The sequence below is a fragment of the Hypanus sabinus genome, chromosome 5 (genome assembly GCF_030144855.1).
Source record: "Hypanus sabinus isolate sHypSab1 chromosome 5, sHypSab1.hap1, whole genome shotgun sequence".
Taxonomy (NCBI): domain Eukaryota; kingdom Metazoa; phylum Chordata; class Chondrichthyes; order Myliobatiformes; family Dasyatidae; genus Hypanus; species Hypanus sabinus.
Window position 1 is genome coordinate 41664304 of NC_082710.1, and position 17616 is coordinate 41681919.

Here is a 17616-nt window from a genome sequence, read left to right on the forward strand (position 1 = left end):
CACATGGGAATGCATTTATTAGTAATTACACAAAGGATTCTTTCAAGTGTTTTGGTAGGGAAAATGTGCAGTTTAGCTTTTAAAATACTCTTGATATGTTGTTCATGGAAGTTAATGAAAATCTCATAAACTAGTGTTTACATTTTAACTAGTAAAGATATCCACTAAATTAAATCCATAGTTTAACATTCCAAAACTTACAGATGGATGGGTTAATTGATCTATGTTCATTATATTAATGTGCAGGGAGGATGTGGTTTTTGAAGAGTTTGCATCACGTATTTGACTCTAATACATGTAAAATATTTTTAGGTCCTTCTTCAGTAATTAGCACTGATGATGATTCAGCTAGTCCTTTGCATCATGTAACTAATGGCAGCAACACTCCGTCCTCTTCAGAAGGCGGACCTGATGCAGTTGTCATTGGAATGACAAAGATTCCTGTGATCGAAAATCCACAGTACTTCAGGAATTCTCACGGTTTACTCAAACCCGACACATGTGAGTACCAACGTTCTGCAAAATGTAAATGGATGCATGTGTCTCTGCTGAATGGGAATTTTTGCCAGGTTGGATGATTTTCTCAGTGCAGTTTACCTGAAATTAGTGAAAAATGAGTGAAATAAAGGAAGAATTTTAAGTACTTTATCCACTAGAGATTCTAGTTTCAAAAGTATACTGTATTTGAGAAATGTGTAACCAATGGTAGGACATTTACCAGCATTGGTGTGCAGTGGGATCTTGGAGTCCAAGTCCGTGTTTTCCTATGCTGAAATTAAAGTGGTAAAAAAGGCATATGGCATGCTTGACTTCATTGGTCAACATGTTGAGTATAAGAGGCGGTAAGTCATGTTGCAACTAATATAAAATCTTGGTTAGAGACTGCATTTGGAGTATTGTGTACAGTTCTGGTCACTCCATTAAGAAATACTGTGTGCTCTTCGGAAATGGAACAGGTTCATGGGTTAGAGGATCTGAGCTCCAAGGAGAGGTTGGACAAACTTGGGTTGCTTTCTCCGGAGCATTGGAGGCTGAGGGGAGGCCTGATGGAAGTGCCTAAAATTATGAAAGGCAGAGACAAGGTAGGCAGTCTCTTTCTCTCTGAGTAGAAATATCAAGTGCTAGAGGACATGCTTTTTAGGTGCATGGGATAAGGTTTTAAGGAGATATACAAGGCAAGTTTTTTACACAGATTGGTAGGTGCCTGGAATAGACTGCAAGGGCAGTAGTGGAACCAGATATGATTGTGATGCAAAGAGGCTTTCAGATTGACACAAGAAGATCCACGGAATGCAAAGATATGAATCACGAACAGGCAAAAGATACTTAATTTAGTATTGTGCTCGGTGCTGATACAATGAAGTGAAGGACCCATCCTATATTGTACAATTCTCTATTCCCTGTTCCAAGCATCTGTCCCGTTCACTAAACTGGCCACTCCCGTAATTGAAATAATTACCATTCTGATGGTTCACTAGTTGTACACAATGGAATGTCATCAAGAAGACATTCAAAAACTAACCTAGTATTAGTGTAAAGAAAAGCTCCAGCAGGACTGCAGAAATTTTGCTAGGTTGTAGACATGCCAGCTTCTGAACTTCTCTGAAAGTTAATTCATTTTCCCTTCCTAACTTTAAAGAGATTCTGGAATGTGCTAGTTATTTTACCAGCTAATTTTTGGTACTTTGAAACTGGTAAAACAAAACTTGTGGCTCTATAAAACAAGAAGTCCGGTAGTAAACATGGTATTTCACAAATTTGGTACAATATGAAAAGGGCAGGGATAAGTAAATATGGAAATTTTAGCATTTTTATTGTGCTGTAACATTATTTATTATAAAATGAGCCATGCAATCTAATTTGTCAATTTATTTTAATACTTCCTTTTGAATACATTCAGATAAGCAAATGGCATACCAGACATGTTAGGAAATTCTGACACTGATGAAAAGACAGCTGTTGTTATTCTTTGCTGTGCACAAAACTCTGCCGTGGAAGGCTGATTCAAGTTAAATTTTACTTAATGCTGCAGAATCAATCAACATTTATTTCGCTGGTATGTTACCATATATATCAACTTCACTTTTTTGTGTCATACCTATCTCTTTAATTTCTTTTGTTTTACCACTTGAAAGGTTTTCTCCCACAGTGGAATAATTCAAGAAGCTGAGCAGGATGTTGTGCAACACCTGGTCTTAATTACCAAAGCAACAAAAGGATAGATTACTCCTTTTTAAAGATGTAGCAGTAGGCTGAGTGTGTTTTTTATGGCTGATACAATACTATTAAAAATAGTCTCAAATACTCTTGGACAGTTCAATAGAAGCTTTAGCAGTCCGACATGTCCCATTGTTGTTTCTGTGTTTGTACCTATCTATTCTGTTGCACCGCTGTTGACATTAATATTGGGATAACTGTGCTCGGGAAAATAAAACTATGCCAGAGAACAAGAACAAGAAAAAAATTCTCGGCAGGCTGAGATATCCAGAAATGTGAGTAAAATTTCCTTACTCTGGGTAAATCAATTTCCATTAGCATTTTTTTCAGAGGTGTGTGAGCAAACACTGGACTACAACCATTAACATTCCCCAAGAACATTTCCTATTCACATGTTTAAATGATGGATTTTTGTACTTTCCTGACAACTAGTATCAAGCTAACTGGTTCAGAGTTCCCTCTGTTTTTCTCTCTCTCCTTTTGTGATTTTACATCTACACTCTGAATTTCTGCTAGAATCTAGGAAACTTTAGAAAATATCACTAGACATGGACAGTATCAGCACTTGATGCAGGCTGAAAGGTCCAGTAGATTAGTCATTTTTTCACTGCTGTCTTTACTATTATGAATTGCTTTAAGTGCCTTACTGACATTGGCTCTCACTACCTCTGATGTTTATTTTGGCAGATATGAGATATTTGTTAATGACTTAGCTATTCCTATATTCATATTTATAAATTATCCTGACTCAGCTGCCGATGGACTTACATTGGCTCCTGCTACAGATTTTTTTTGCACAGCTGAGGAAGCTCTAACAAAAATGTTTTTTAAGAATATATTTTACGTGGTTTTCTCTGATTTTCTATTAGTTTTCTTTATTACTTTGGGTTGGCTTCTAATATGTTACCAATCCTCAGATTTACTTTCTTTCTTCTCTATATTAGTCTCTTATTAATCTACTGTGAATGATATGTTTACTGACTCAAAAATGTGTAAGTTTTGCAATGAAGCATGAGGAAACATTTTGACCCTTGACCTCTCCAAGTCTGTAAAGCTTTTGTTAACTTTCAACTCCCAACAAGAACATGGCACTTCCTTTGCTCCATTTCAAACAATGATGATTCGCTTTCTAACTCTTGCTCTCCAATTCACCTAAACTCTGATCAGCATGAGCAGCCTCTCTCAAACTGTCCATGATGTCCACTGTTTGAAATGGTGGAAGATTGAAGACGAAATTCTACTGCACATGGTAGCTTGAACTCCATATGTTCTTCAGTAGATCAAGCGAAGATTTGCCAAAGTTTGGATATCCTAGGTATTGCGCATCCACGTTTCCCTAGTCTTCTGTAAAATTTATCTTGGAGAAGAGTCATTACAAGCTTGTCATCCAGATAATGGATACTTTTACTTTCATGAACTACAGGAACAAATATCAAAGTCCTTGATTGTTCATTCGAGGCTGAATGATCACATCAACTTTAATCTCAGCCATAGTTATGACTTGCATTGTATCAGTTAGATAAACTTTGCATTCAATTAGTTTTCCACTGTTATGTCACTCTGTCACTTTAATGTGGCCAGTCTTCCAAGTTTCTGTGAAGAAAGCATTTGAGGTAGCGTAGCAGTTACTATGACACTATTACAGGTCAGAGTTCAGAGTTCAATCATAGCACAACCTCAGCGAGGTTGCGTGACCTCTCTGTGGAATGCATGGGTTTTTCTGGGTACTCCATTTTCCACCCACAGTCCAAAGAGGCACTAGGTAGATTAACTGGTCATTGTAAATAGTTCTGTGATTGGGTTAAAGTTAAATCAGGGTTGTCAGGAATTGCTGGGAGGTGTGCCTCAAAGGACCAGGGGGGCCTATTCCACACTGTATCTCTAAATAACTAAATAAATAAATAAGACATAGCTTCTTATTAGATTTTATTTTCCAGAAACAACACTTTTTTGTGGTTTTGCCATGCTAAACAGCACAAAGAGCTTCAAACACTGTTACTTTTGAACTGTAGTGACCACTATGAGGGTAAACATAATGAGTATTTTGCAGCCCCACCACCCACAGTGGCCTGCCTCTAAAATTAGAAACATGCCCCATCGTACTCTTATAAATAAGTAGCTGTAAAAATGAAAAACAAAACAAAGTACAAGGAAATAGGTTGGGTGACTAATATGCTGGTGAGAGAATTTGAATTTTAAGCAGTGTTTCAAAGGAAGAGAAGGAGATGGAGGAATTTAATCAAATGGCTAGACTTTTGTGAGAAATCGCAGGCAATTCAGGACAGGATATCAGGCAGGTTGTTGGTTAAGAGGCAGTGGACACATTAAGAGTGGAGAAATGGAACTGCAGCCCAGTGAGCATCCTGAGAAGCACGTCATTTCGATGGGCAAGATCACAAAGAGGCACCATGTAGATGAGAGGTGAAGAAGTTCAGAGGTTAGCAGAAAAGTACTTTCTGGTCTCTTAAGTGGGCTGTCTGTCAGTGTGGGAGTGGGAAGAGAAATTATTTCTGTAGATGTGGCCTGGGAAGTGTCAAAATTTACTCACTTAACTGCTAACAACTGTGTAACTTGTCAGTTTTCTCCATTGGGGTCCGGCAGGGGAATGTGAACTTGCAGGTCCACAACCCACCATAAGAAAGCCATAAAAATAACTTGGGCCATATTATACCTGATGCAGGAATGTTACCCAATCATTTTCAGTGGAAGAAAACATTTGTTACTTTGATCTATTAAAAAGTGTATTTAAACATGTTCTCATTTGTTTTTACAAGTTTTGAGTTTCTTAAAAATACAATATTTTTCATTCATAACTTAAGCTATCTTTGAATCTTTAAGGTCAGGAGCATTCAGAAACTGTCATTAGACTTTGCCAGCTAAAATAAGGGCTGCGGTTTTGCTGATTGCTAATTTATTTGCCTATTCTCACCCCACCCTCCCCATTCATCTTCCCAACCCACCCCCTTCCTTTTCTATTGTGTCTCAGAGGGATTGGGTAATCCAGGGCATTGGACAGCTGTTTGAAGAACTGTATTGTAGCTGAAAGAGAGATAGAGGAAGGATAATGCAGTGTATTCACAGTCACAAGGAACATTGGTGATAAAGTTAGTTAGTATTTAAATACTGCAAGTGGGATAGTCCTTAACAGAAAATGTTGAGTTGTTTAATTCAGGACTGAAATTGTTGGACTTTTTCAGTGTTTAAAGCTGAGATGAATAGAGTCTTGGATACAAGAAAGATCAGGGAATGGTGGTAGGGGATAATGAATGGGGCAGAAGATTAGTTATGACCTTACTAAGAGACAGAGTAGCTCATAGTGCTATATGCATTATGCCCACATCTTTCTTTCAAAAGTTTGTTAGAAAAAGGCATAGGTTAGAGAGGCAACTGTTGTCACATGAACTAAGTCACTGGAGCGAAGTACTGGTAGATCTGCAGTAGTCTCTTCATTCAACAAAATGAGACCCAGTAGGCTTCACGTTGAGAATCTTTTTGGAGGAAATAGGCCTGCCTGACCCAACACTACATAGCATTTATATTGCTAAAGATGAAAGAAAAATTCAGGAAAATTCCATATTTACAATGCTTCCTTTGAACTACACACCACACCCACATCTTCTTCTTCACACCCATACTACAGACACCCAAATTCACAAAAAAATAGCAAGATCTAAATCAGAATGATTGGTCTTCCAGTTAACTGTGGTGTCTTCCAATTAACTTTGTTCACAGTTCTTAGGAACCTATTGCTCAGAGTTGTGTGTTGGATTTAGTCCACAGTTCATATTCAAATCTGAAGACTGGTGGCTGAAGTCAGTTGATGAAGTTACTTGTTATATGGGCTAACCACAAAAAGCATTGCAACAGCAACAACAGATTTAAGGAATCACATCAACTAGACGTTTGAGCACTATGAAAGACACACTGCAATGTAAGATATCCAAGAATAGAAATAAAGCTGTCCTTCCCTCCCCAATTTTAATATTGTTATTCTCCCTTTTATAATCAAAATTCTCAGCTGTTCCTTGCTGAAAATTTCTATTGCTTTTGTAAGCAGTTGTAAGTGTAGTGCCTATCACATGGTTTTGAGATAGTAGACAGTATAGAATGGGAAGCTGTTCACTCAACATCACGACCACTCCTGGACTAAGGACAGACCTGTCTAAGTAATTGAGGTGCGCTATGCAGATAACACTTTCGTGTATGTGCAATTGACAGCCAAGCTCCAAATCTTCACTGACTTGTTTATAGAAGTATTTGAAAATCACTGGGCTTCCATTGACCTAGACAATGCTTCCTGACATTAAATGTCCACACTGAGACCTTAGAAAAACAAACCATTTTCCATATCTCTGGAGTCTCCTCTCTGCCAAGACGGCCATCAGCGATGAAATTTACACTTACCTTCGGAGTTCCAGAATGGCTTTTGCTGTCTGAGGAAAATAACTTCTAAGACTAACTCTTCACATTCTTCACATGGCTCACAGCCTACTGAACAGAAATGATCCTTGCTTCCCTGTACACTTCTGAAATGTGGACAACCAAAAAAAAAAAGGCATATGAACTCTTGTGTCTCTATTAAACCATCCATATTCATTGTTAGGGTCGGTGTCCTCTCTCTGGGAAAGATCCCCAGCATTGTGACTTTAATCACTCTCAGTCAGTTTTGTTGAGGAGGCTGGGGCTCTTGTATGCCTGACACTGAAATAGACACTAATCCCAGCAAAGCGCAGCAGTTAGCATAACCCTTTATAGCAACAGCGAATCAGCTTCAATTCCGGCTGCTATCTGTAAGATGTTTGTATGTTGCAATAAAATAATTGTTTTAATTATTCTCCCAGAAGACATTGGGACAGAATGGTAGTGCAGCGGTTAGTGTAATGCTATTACAGCATCAGCAATCAGGGTTTGATTCTCTCCACTTTCTGCAAGGAGTTTGTACATTCTCCCCAGGACCATTTGGGTTTCCTCTGGTGCTCCAGTGTCCTTCCCATTTCCAAAGACTTATGGGCTAGTAGGTTAACTAGTTGTAATTGGGTGGTGTAGGTTTGCTGGGCTGGAAGAGCATGTTACTGTGCCATGTTTCTAGATCAATGGATAAAACACAAACAAATAAAGGAAACAATTCAAAGGTATTCTCAAAGCCACCTGGAATAGATATAACATCTTCACTGACTCATGGGAATCACTGATCCCTAATCACTCAAATTAGAGAAGGAGCATTGAGATGACATGGTGGAAGGAGAAGTCCAGAAGTAATCTTGCACAACTCTAATCACTTCAACACAATTATAACAGCCGTGTAAGCATTCTATGAACACACAGTGTCTTCAGACTGTGGCAAGACCAGGGTAAAAATCTGCATTATCCAGAGTCTGAAGGCTATCTAATTATTCCTTGTTTTAATATGCCGATAAAAGTGAGCTTGGCTTGATAAATTTGTCTGTAAAACATGTGGAGACAGTGGTATATAGAGCTGTTATTGATGATGAGAAGATAAAAGGAATTTCACTAACGTGACTGCACAGCAGAAAGAACCAGTGCAAAGGCAATATTTAACACAAAATCAATTTATTACATTAATTCAAAAAAGTCCACAGTTGCTTTTTAGAATACTCTGTTTTATTACTTTTGCTAGGAAAGTTCCAACCAAACTTCTGCAGATTAATGAATTTTGAGCGAAAAATGTTGACTGCAGGGAACAGTTTTGATCAATATCAGCCTAACGTTCTTTAAACCCATTGTCACCAAATCAAAGACTATACATTCAAATTTTAGTTTCCTTCAAGTCATTGACTTATTTCTTGTTGACATACAGCTCTGTAAATTCAACTGTATTTCTTTATTTTGCTATAAATGCCTGCAAGAAAATGAATCTCAAGGTGGTATTTGGTAACAAATATGTACTTTGATATTAAAGTTATTTTGACTTTGACTTTGATGCACAAATCAGAAAATAATTGATTAAAAGCAGGCGTCTGTAATGGTCTTCTTGTTATGTGCTGCATTTTATTGTTGCAGCCGCAGTTCTTCTTCTGATCAGAAACATATGGTCCTGACTTTACACAGTGCAGAGGTCATGGTATTCACTGCCTCAGTGTGACTTTCTTTTGAGGCTGATGATAGTAAGAGAGAGTAAATGCAGAAAGGAACTGTCAATGATTTGGTACCCACATGAAATTTGACACCACGATTTTTCATCCATTGAAGAGTGAGTAGAGTCAGAAAATTGACACTTACCTAGATTCTATATCAAAACATAACCCCCCCCCCCATTATTTCTCAGTGGTTCAGCTGCCTTTTCTTATCCTTGAAGGTTGAATTCTTCATGAGTCCTGACTCATGTATTTAATGTTCTTGACTTCAGTGTCTCCTCTGACTTTCATTAGATCTGTTCTTTCTCTTCCACATGGTGTTCATCTTCCTAATATCTTTAAACTACGCATAAAATTGCTCCCTTATCAGGTGAGCAGCTGCCATTTAGATGGATTAGTTTGACCTGTATGTCTTCTCATTGTGACATTATCAGTACAAGGAAATGGTGAATGCCTTTCAGTTAAACCTTCTTGATGACTGAGTGACTTAAAGAATTAGGTGTTGAGTCCATAGGCATATGTTACCTTTCATGTGTCTGCTTTTCTAATGAAACCTTCATTGGGTGAGTCCCGCAGACAGGTGCCAACAATTCGAATCAGAGTCACTGGCTTTCACATCTTTAATTAGGACAAAGCTTAGAGAGAATTTAGAGATTATGAAGAACAAAATAAGTTACTTAGCTTTTAGTTCTTTCTACTGTTAGAACACAGACCAGGTCTGTATCTGGAGGCCCTTTGGTCCACTGTATAATTTTACTTATTTAGAGATGCATTGAGAAACCAGACCTTCCAGCCCAGAACCACAACACCCAGCAACCCTCTTGGTCAACCCTGGCCCAATCACAGGGCAATTTAATTTTACTAACCGGTACATCTTTGGACTGTAGGGGGAAAGCAAGCACCTGGAGGAAACCCATGCAGTCATGGGAAGAATGTACAAACTCCCTACAGACAGCATTCCAGGATCCTGCTGACCACAACGCTATCATGCACTCCCATGTCCAACATTTCAAACTACTCCAATATCAATCTAACCCTTTCCTGCCACTCAGCCTTCCATTTTCCTTTCATTCATGTGCCTATCTAAGAGTCTCCTAAAATGTCCCTAATGTGTCCACCTCTACCACCACCCCTGCCAGTGCATTCCTTGCACATTTCATTACCTGTGTGATAAACCTACCTCTGACATCCCACCTGTATTTTCCTCCAATCACCTTAAAAGTATGGCCTCTTATATTAGACATTGCTGCCCTAGGGGGAAAAAATTGTTGACTGTCCACTCTGTCTATGCCTCTTTATCATCCTTCATATCTTTAACAAGTTGCCTCTTATCCTCATTTACTCCAAGGAGAAAACCCTAGTTTGCTTAACCTTTCCTCATAGACGTGACCTTTAATCCGTGCAGCATCCTGGCAAATCTCCTCTGCGCCCTCCCCAAAGCTTCCACCTCCTTTCCATAATGAGGTGACCAGAACTGAACACAATATACCAAGTATGGTCTAACCAGAGTTGAATAGAGCTGCAACATTACCTCACAGCTAATGAACTCAAACCCTCTCCCAATGAAGACCAATACACTATGTGCCTTATTAACCAACCTATGAACTTGCGTGGCAACTTAGAGTGACTTATGGAGGTGGACCTCAAGATCCCTCTGTTCCTCCACACTGCGAAGAATCCCACAATTAAACCTCTATTCTGCTTTCAAATTTTTAAATTCAAAGTTAATTACTTCACACTTTTCCAGGTTGAACTCCATCTGCCACTCTCAGCCCAGCTTTAAATCCTATTAACCACACACAAAATCCTTCTTCACTATTCACAATACCACCAGCATTTGTGTCATCTGCAAACTTATTAACCCACCATTCCAGTTGCTCATCCACGTGATTTGTAAAAATCACAAAGGGCAGAGGTCCCCTAACAGATCCCTGTGGAACACCACTGGTCACTAACCTCCAGGCAGGATGCTCTCCATCTACTACCATCCTCTGCCTTCTGTGGGCAAGCCAGTTTTGTACCCACACAGCCTAGCTACCCTAGTAAGCCTCCTGACTTACTGAATGAGCCTGCCACGAGGAAACTTATCATACCAAACCCCACACCCACTACTCTACCTTCTTCAATGTGCCTTGTCACATCTTCAAAGAATTCAATCTGGCTCGTGAGGCATGGCCTGCCCCTTTGCTGACTATTCCTAATCAGACTGGTTCAAACGATTGTAAATCCTGTTTCTAGGAATCCTCTCCAATAGTTTTCTCACCATTGAGTAAAGTCTCACTGGTCTATAATTCCTAGGGTTATCCCTACTACCTTTCCTGGACAAAGGAATAAGATTTGCCACCCTCCAATGTTCTGCTACTATTTCTGTGGTCAGTGAGGACACAAAGATTATTGCCAGCAGCACAGCAACCTCTTTCCTCACTTCCTATAGTAACCTGGGATATATCCTATCTGCCCCAGGGACTTATCTATCCTAATGCTTTTAAATGTTCTAACACAGCCTCTTCTTAATCTTGACATTTTCCAGCATATTATGCTGTTTTACACTGTCCTCCCATTCATCAAGGTCCCTCTCACTAGTGAATACTGAAGCACAGTATTTATTAAGGACTTCCCCTCACTCCTCTTCTCCAGGCACATATTTCTTCTTTTTTCCCTGATCGGTGCTACCCACACTTTAGTCATCCTCCTATTCTTCACAGGTGCGTAGAACACCCTTGGGGTTTTCCCTAATCCAACTCAGCACGGCTTTCTCATGTCCTCTTCTAGCTCTCCTAACTCCCTTCTGAAGTTGCTCCCTGGCAACCATTTAAGTCTTGAGAGCCCTGTCTGATTTTCGCTTCCTAGGCCTTAAAAATGCTTCCTTTTCCCTCTTGACCAAATGTTCCCTATCTCTTGTCAACCATGGTCCCTTTCCCTGCCTCAACTGTACAAACCCATCCAAAAATCCATGCAAATGTTCCTGAAACAAACTTCACATTTCTGTTGGATATTTCCCTTACAACACCTGTTCCAAATTTACGCTCCCAAGTTCCTGCTTAATAGCATCATAATTATCCCTCCCCCAATTAAATGCTTTTCTGTCCTTGTTCAAGGTTATGCTAGAAATTCTCACCCATCATGAGATCTGACACCTGATCTGGTTCATTGTCTAGTACTAGATCCAGTATGGACCCTCCTCTAGATAGCTTGTCCACACATCATGTCATGAATTCTTCCTGTACACACCTACAAATTTTGTCCAACTAAACCTCTTGCACTAAGGAGGTGCTAATCAATATGAGGGAATTTGATGGCAATGACAACAACAATGTCATTTTTGCACCTTCCTAAAATCTGCCTGCTGATCTGCTCCTCAGGGTCTGCATTGCTATTGAGGGGCCTGTAGAATACTGCTAGTAGAGTTTGTATCACTATTGTCTCAGGGTCTTAGGGTCCGTATTGCTATTGAGGGGCCTGTAGAATACTGCCAATCAATTTATTGCTCCCTTCCTGTTCCTGACTTCCACTGGCACTCATTCAATAAATGATTTCAACACAACACTTTTCCTTTCTGTAACAGTGGTCTTATCCTTGATTAGCAATGCCATTTCCCCACCTCTCCTTTAGCCTTTCTCCTTATCCCCTTCGAAACATAAAAATCCCAGAACATCCAACATCTGTCCTTGTTCCAGACAATTCTCTGTAATGGCCACAACCTCGTAGTTCCAGGTTTTGATCTATGCACTGTTCATCACTCTTGTTTCTGATACTTCTCCCCTTAAAATAAATACACCTCAACCTTTCCAACTGACTGCATTTATGCCCTGTCTACTGCCTATCTTTCCTCACGGTCTCTGTACAAATTGAATCCTTACACCAACTGCTCCATCATCTGACCTATCACTCTTGTCCCCACTTCCCTCCCAACCTTGACAAACCCGCCCCAACGGCTCTAGCAAACCTGCCCACAAAGGCATTGGTCTCTCTTGAGTTCAGGAATAAGCTTTCCCTTTTGTGCAGGTCATACCTTTTCCAGAAGATATCCCAGTGATCTACATGTCTGAAACCCTGCCCCTTGGACCCATTTTTAACCACACATTCATCTACCACGCCATTCACATTCTTACTCCCACTGGTGTGTAGCACAGGCAGCAATCCAGAGATTACCTGGAGGTCCTGCTTTTTAGCTTCCCTCTATGTTCGTTCTTCAGAGCCTCATCCCCTTTCCTAGCAATAGTGTTGGTACCGATATATACCATGACTTGTGACTTCTCTCCCTCCTCTTCAGAATGCTGTGGACATAGCTAGGGTTTATTTATTTATTTAGAGATACGATGTGGAACAGGTCCTTCTGGGTGAATGGTCCGCACCGCCTAGATGAATCACAGGACGAATTACAATGACCAATTAACCAACTAACTGGAACATCTTTGGACTGTGGGAGGAAACCGGAGCACTCGGGGAGAAATCCATGTGCTCATGGGAAGGACGTACAAACTTCTTACAATGAACGCTGGAGCTGAATTCCAAACTCCAATGTCCCGTGTTGTAGTAGCATCATGCTAACTCCCGTGGCACCCCATGATGTCTTTGAGTCTGGCACCCGGGAGGCTACATACCATCCAGGAATCTCTTTCATGCCCACGTGATCTCCTGTCTGTTGAATCTCCTAGCAATACCACTTTTCTTCTTCTTCCCCTTCTGAGCCACAGTGTCAGTGACCTGGCTGCTGGTAGGTCATTTCTCAGAACACCCCCCCCCCCAACTCCTGCCAACAGCATCCGAAGTGCTATACTTGGTTTTGAGGGGGACAACCGCAAGGATACTGTGCACTTTCTGCTTATTTCCTTCCCCCCCACCGACGGTCACCCAGCTACTGTCACCTGCAACTTAGGTGTGACTACCACTCTGTAGCTCCTACCCATCAACTCCTCATTCTTCCAAGTGATCTGTAGATCATCCAGCTCCAGCTCCAGTTCCCTAATATTGTCAGTGAGGAGCTGAAGGCAGTTGCGCTTCTCACTGGTACAGTTATCAATGACACTGGAGGTCACCCTGACGTCCCACATCACACACTGCTGCCTGGGATTCCCATCTCACAACTCCCCCTGCAGACCTTGCTGTTTAATTAACTTTAGTTTTCAATATATTTATTTTGTTTGTCAATTAAATCCATCATAAGTTTTTAAGTGGCTCCAATAGAAGAGATACATTAAAGCTAAAAGAAGTCTCCCAGGTTCTGATAAAAGAACAACTCTACCACTGGTTTTGCCTCCTCCAAAAAGCTGCCAAACTGTTCAGGGAGAAGGGGGGCAGAGCTTTAGAACAAAGCTTTGGTCTGCTTTGCTACCCATTCCTTGATACATAGGTCATGGAATCATATAGGTATAGAGTCATAAAAGAAAAAGAAACAGACCTTTGTGTCTCTGCCAACATTCAACATTAATCTCTATTACAAACACTGATCCATAACTTTCAATGCCTTGGTGATTCAAGTCCTCATGCAGATGCTTCTTAAAGGCTGTGAGGTTGACTTCCTGTATACACTTCAGGTGACTGCTGAATGATGACTTGGGGCAGTAAGCTGGGTCCAGCCAGATGGAGACAAAGAGATAGCAGATGCTGGAGCAACACAAAGAATTGGAGGAACTCACGCAGCATATATCGAGTGAGATGGACGGTTGACGTTTTGAATTAAGATCCTGCTTCTGGACTGTCCATCCCCATCCAAAGATGCTGCTGGATCCATTGAGTTCTTCCAGCTGTGTTGAGTAATGCAGGATTTGGATTAATAATGTTGATTACATTCAGCTTTCCAATTCTCTGAAATATCGATGCTAGCATAACTCAGTATCAACAAATAGTGTTTTGATCAAGGAAGGAAGTGCTTGTATATTAATATTACCAGACAGTTGTGATGTAACCATAAAACATAAGAATATAAATAGATGCAATAGTAGATAACTCAGCCCCTCATGCCTAATCCATTAGTTCAAAGATCTTTTAACTCAGCATCACATTCCTGCACTGGCCCAATAAACTCTTAATAGATAAAAACCTATCAATCTCTTGAATACACTTTAGTGCATGAACATCCATGAATCTCTTCTGTAGTGTATTCCAAAAAGATACCATCCTCTTCTTGCCTCTGTCCTGAATGGGTAAACTTTATTCTGAGATTGTCACATTCTGGTTCTATATCACCAGTTCCATATTTCCATGCTATATTCAGTCTACCACTCACTTAGCTGGTCCACATCCCTCTGAAGCCTCTCGGCATCTTCCCCACATCTGACACTGTCATCTGGCCTCGTAATGGGATCTGAACCCACAGATATCTGAGAGAAGTCATACCAACTGAACGGCTCAGAAAGGTATATTTTAAGAGATTGATGGTTGACATTATTGATCATAACTTTCAAGAAGTTTGCTAATATGTTTAAGATATACTTGCATGTCATTATTCAGCATGACTAATTATACAGATGCGTAGACGATGGCCTAAAGCAGCAAGTATTTTAAAACCACATCAACTGGTTCAGCTTTATACATGCTGCTACTTACTTCCTCCAGAAACTCTAACAGATTTGATTTCCCTTTCATCCATCATGTTGATTCTGCCTGACCCTATCATTATTTCCCAAGTGCCTTGCTACCACTTTCTCACTAATAGATTCCAGCATTTTCCCTTCTAGTGACATCAGGCTAACTGCCTATAGTTATCTGTTTTCTCTGCCCTTTCTTAAATTATAGGTTTATTTTGCTGCCTTTATTCTTTGGGAACTGTTCCAGAATAGTGCATCCACTTCTATATAAACTCCTCCTTTCCCTAGGAATGAAGATTCTCAGTTTCTGGGGATTTATTAACCCAGTATGCCCAGTATTTAAATCTTCCTATACTAGTTTTTCACAAATATTAATTTCTTCAAGTTCTCCAATTATTTTGAGCTGGTAGATCTTTGTTATTTCCAGGGACTTTCTGTGACTTCATCTGTGAATGTGGACATTCAGTAAAACATTATTTGAATTGGTTCTGCTATGGAAACATGTATCCAAGGTTTTATTGCAGCCCAGCAGAGGCTAATTTAGTATTGTGTTCTTATAACAGAAGGTCATTTATATTGCTGCTGAAGATGGTTTGCAGAGGATGGTTTCTAGAGAAGCTCTTGCAGTCATGTCTCAAGATACAACAGGTCTCCAGTAACCACTTCCAGATTCCTAATTCCAGTCAGTGATAGGTTGTTCATTTGATTTTCATTGACTGAAGTTCTGATTGCATTCTTTAATATCACTGTGTTGAATGGTACCTTGATGTCAAGGGCACTTGCAATCAATCTGGTATTTACTGGCATTGGCTCACAGAGGCAATTTATTACAAGGACATCTGCATTGAATCAACTGGTCTGATGGGATGGTGATATCAGTAATATTTGAAGTTCTATTCTCCTTTGAATATTATTCTACCTTTCCATCTTTGTTTTAAATTCTGGAAATGGAAACCTTTTTTGGTACAAAAAGAAACCTTTTTTCCTAAGAACCAACAAAAATTAAGGGTAGATGCTTATTCTAAAGTACATTACAAAAATAAAAAAAGAAAAGATCAACTTGAAAATGAAACCTCAAGCATATTTTTAGGAAATAGGAAAGTGTGTGTGTGTGTGTGTGTGTGTGTGTGTGTGTGTGTGTGTTGAGGAGGGGGCTCCTTTGGTGTATGTTTCAGCCTATTCAATATCTGGACAGATGAAAGGAAATATGATAAACGGCCCTTGGTAGTGGGTGAGGCAATGTCTACCGCTCATTACCCAATGGGAAGTTGGAGAAGAATCTCGGTGATGTGGGCTTACTTTTGCTCTTTGTGGTAACTACACCACGCTTGATTCATGTTATCGGAACTGCTTGCCTGTAGACAAGTTTTCTAAGTCATCAGTGTGAATGCTGAAATCCTTGTTAACCCTAATGCTACATGAGAATTTTGTCATTCTCGAATTGTGTTTATGGCACATGAATTCCAATTTCCAAAAGTGGAGTCCTTGCTCATTCTCATATCAAACACCCCTATCATGGTGAAATGATCTGTTGATTTGAGGTAGCATTGTCTTAGGCTTCATTACTGACATATAGTTTAAAGAGAAAAATATGTTTTTTTTGAGAAGAGCAGTTTAAATTCTCAACAGTTTGCTTGAGAATGAAAATAGTGCAGACCGTGTTTTGCGATCATCAGCATATTTTCTGATCCTGTATCATGGGTTGAAATCTACCCCACAACAAAAAAAAAATGGTATTGTTTTCACAATAATATTTCTGTTATTCACCAGATGGTGGATAGTTTGGGCTAGAAGAAGACAGTTGGATTGTATTGCATATTTTGGAAATTAAATGATAATTTTGCTGTGTTAGTTCCAAGGAAACTAATTTTAATGTGAACTTTAAAAGTTTCTGTCCTTCTTTTTGTTGTACAAATCTAGGAAAATTACTTCATTTTCATGTTGAGACTTACTGGTATGTCACGCCACTTTGAAATTCAAAATTAAAAATGTTGAGAAAAAATATTTACTAATAGTAGTGGAAATATTCAGATTGAAAATATCAAACAAGTTTTCATTGAAAGGTGTTCACATTTTTTTCAGTCTTTCCTAAATATGTAATTAAGAAGTTGATATTTCTATTCAATAGTAGCCTGTCTTCTTCAACCTGTAGGACAGCTGAAGGGAAAGGCCAGTTGCTGGACAGGTTAAAAATCTAATGCTGCAAATAAAAAAGTTGTAAAATTAGTCTGCATTCCATTCTTGCTAATACAGGTAGTGAAATGATTAGTATAATAGGATATGTATCCATTAACTAGGACTTTATTGAATCTCCTGGTATTTAATGGTATTTAAGACAACATAACCTAGAATCAGATTGTTCCATAATAGCTGCCTTTGGTTATAATTCTGCATAACATGAACTGATCTATTTACTGGGACTTCCATGCTAATTCTGGGCCATTCCATTCCCCAATGGTCTAAGTGGTTGTGGTGATGGCAATGTCATTAGTTCTGAGGTCTTCCCATTGGTCTTAATTAGAACAGCACAATGGTAATGAATTGCCTTGGAAACATAACTAATTGATTCAGTATGAGAGGGTTAAATTAAAGTTGTTCAAACAGTTTATTATTGTAATCACATGTATCAAAGTACAGTGAAAAATTCTTTATATGAGCCAACCATACAAATCATTTCATTCTAATAGTGCATTGAGGTAGAAAAAGGGAAAGCAATAACAGAATGCAGAATATAGCATACAGACAAAGTGTAGTATAGGTGGACAATAAGGTGC

At 39.4% G+C, this 17616-nt stretch overlaps 1 protein-coding gene across 1 annotated transcript in view; it reads left to right on the plus strand.

Annotated features, from left to right (window-relative positions):
• ntrk2a (neurotrophic tyrosine kinase, receptor, type 2a) overlaps positions 1–17616 on the plus strand; it is a 228028-nt gene that overhangs the window by 139552 nt on the left and 70860 nt on the right. Inside the window, exon 12 of the mRNA XM_059969820.1 lies at positions 313–501. Coding sequence (XP_059825803.1) covers positions 313–501 — 189 coding nt within the window. The remainder of the gene's footprint in view (positions 1–312; positions 502–17616) is intronic.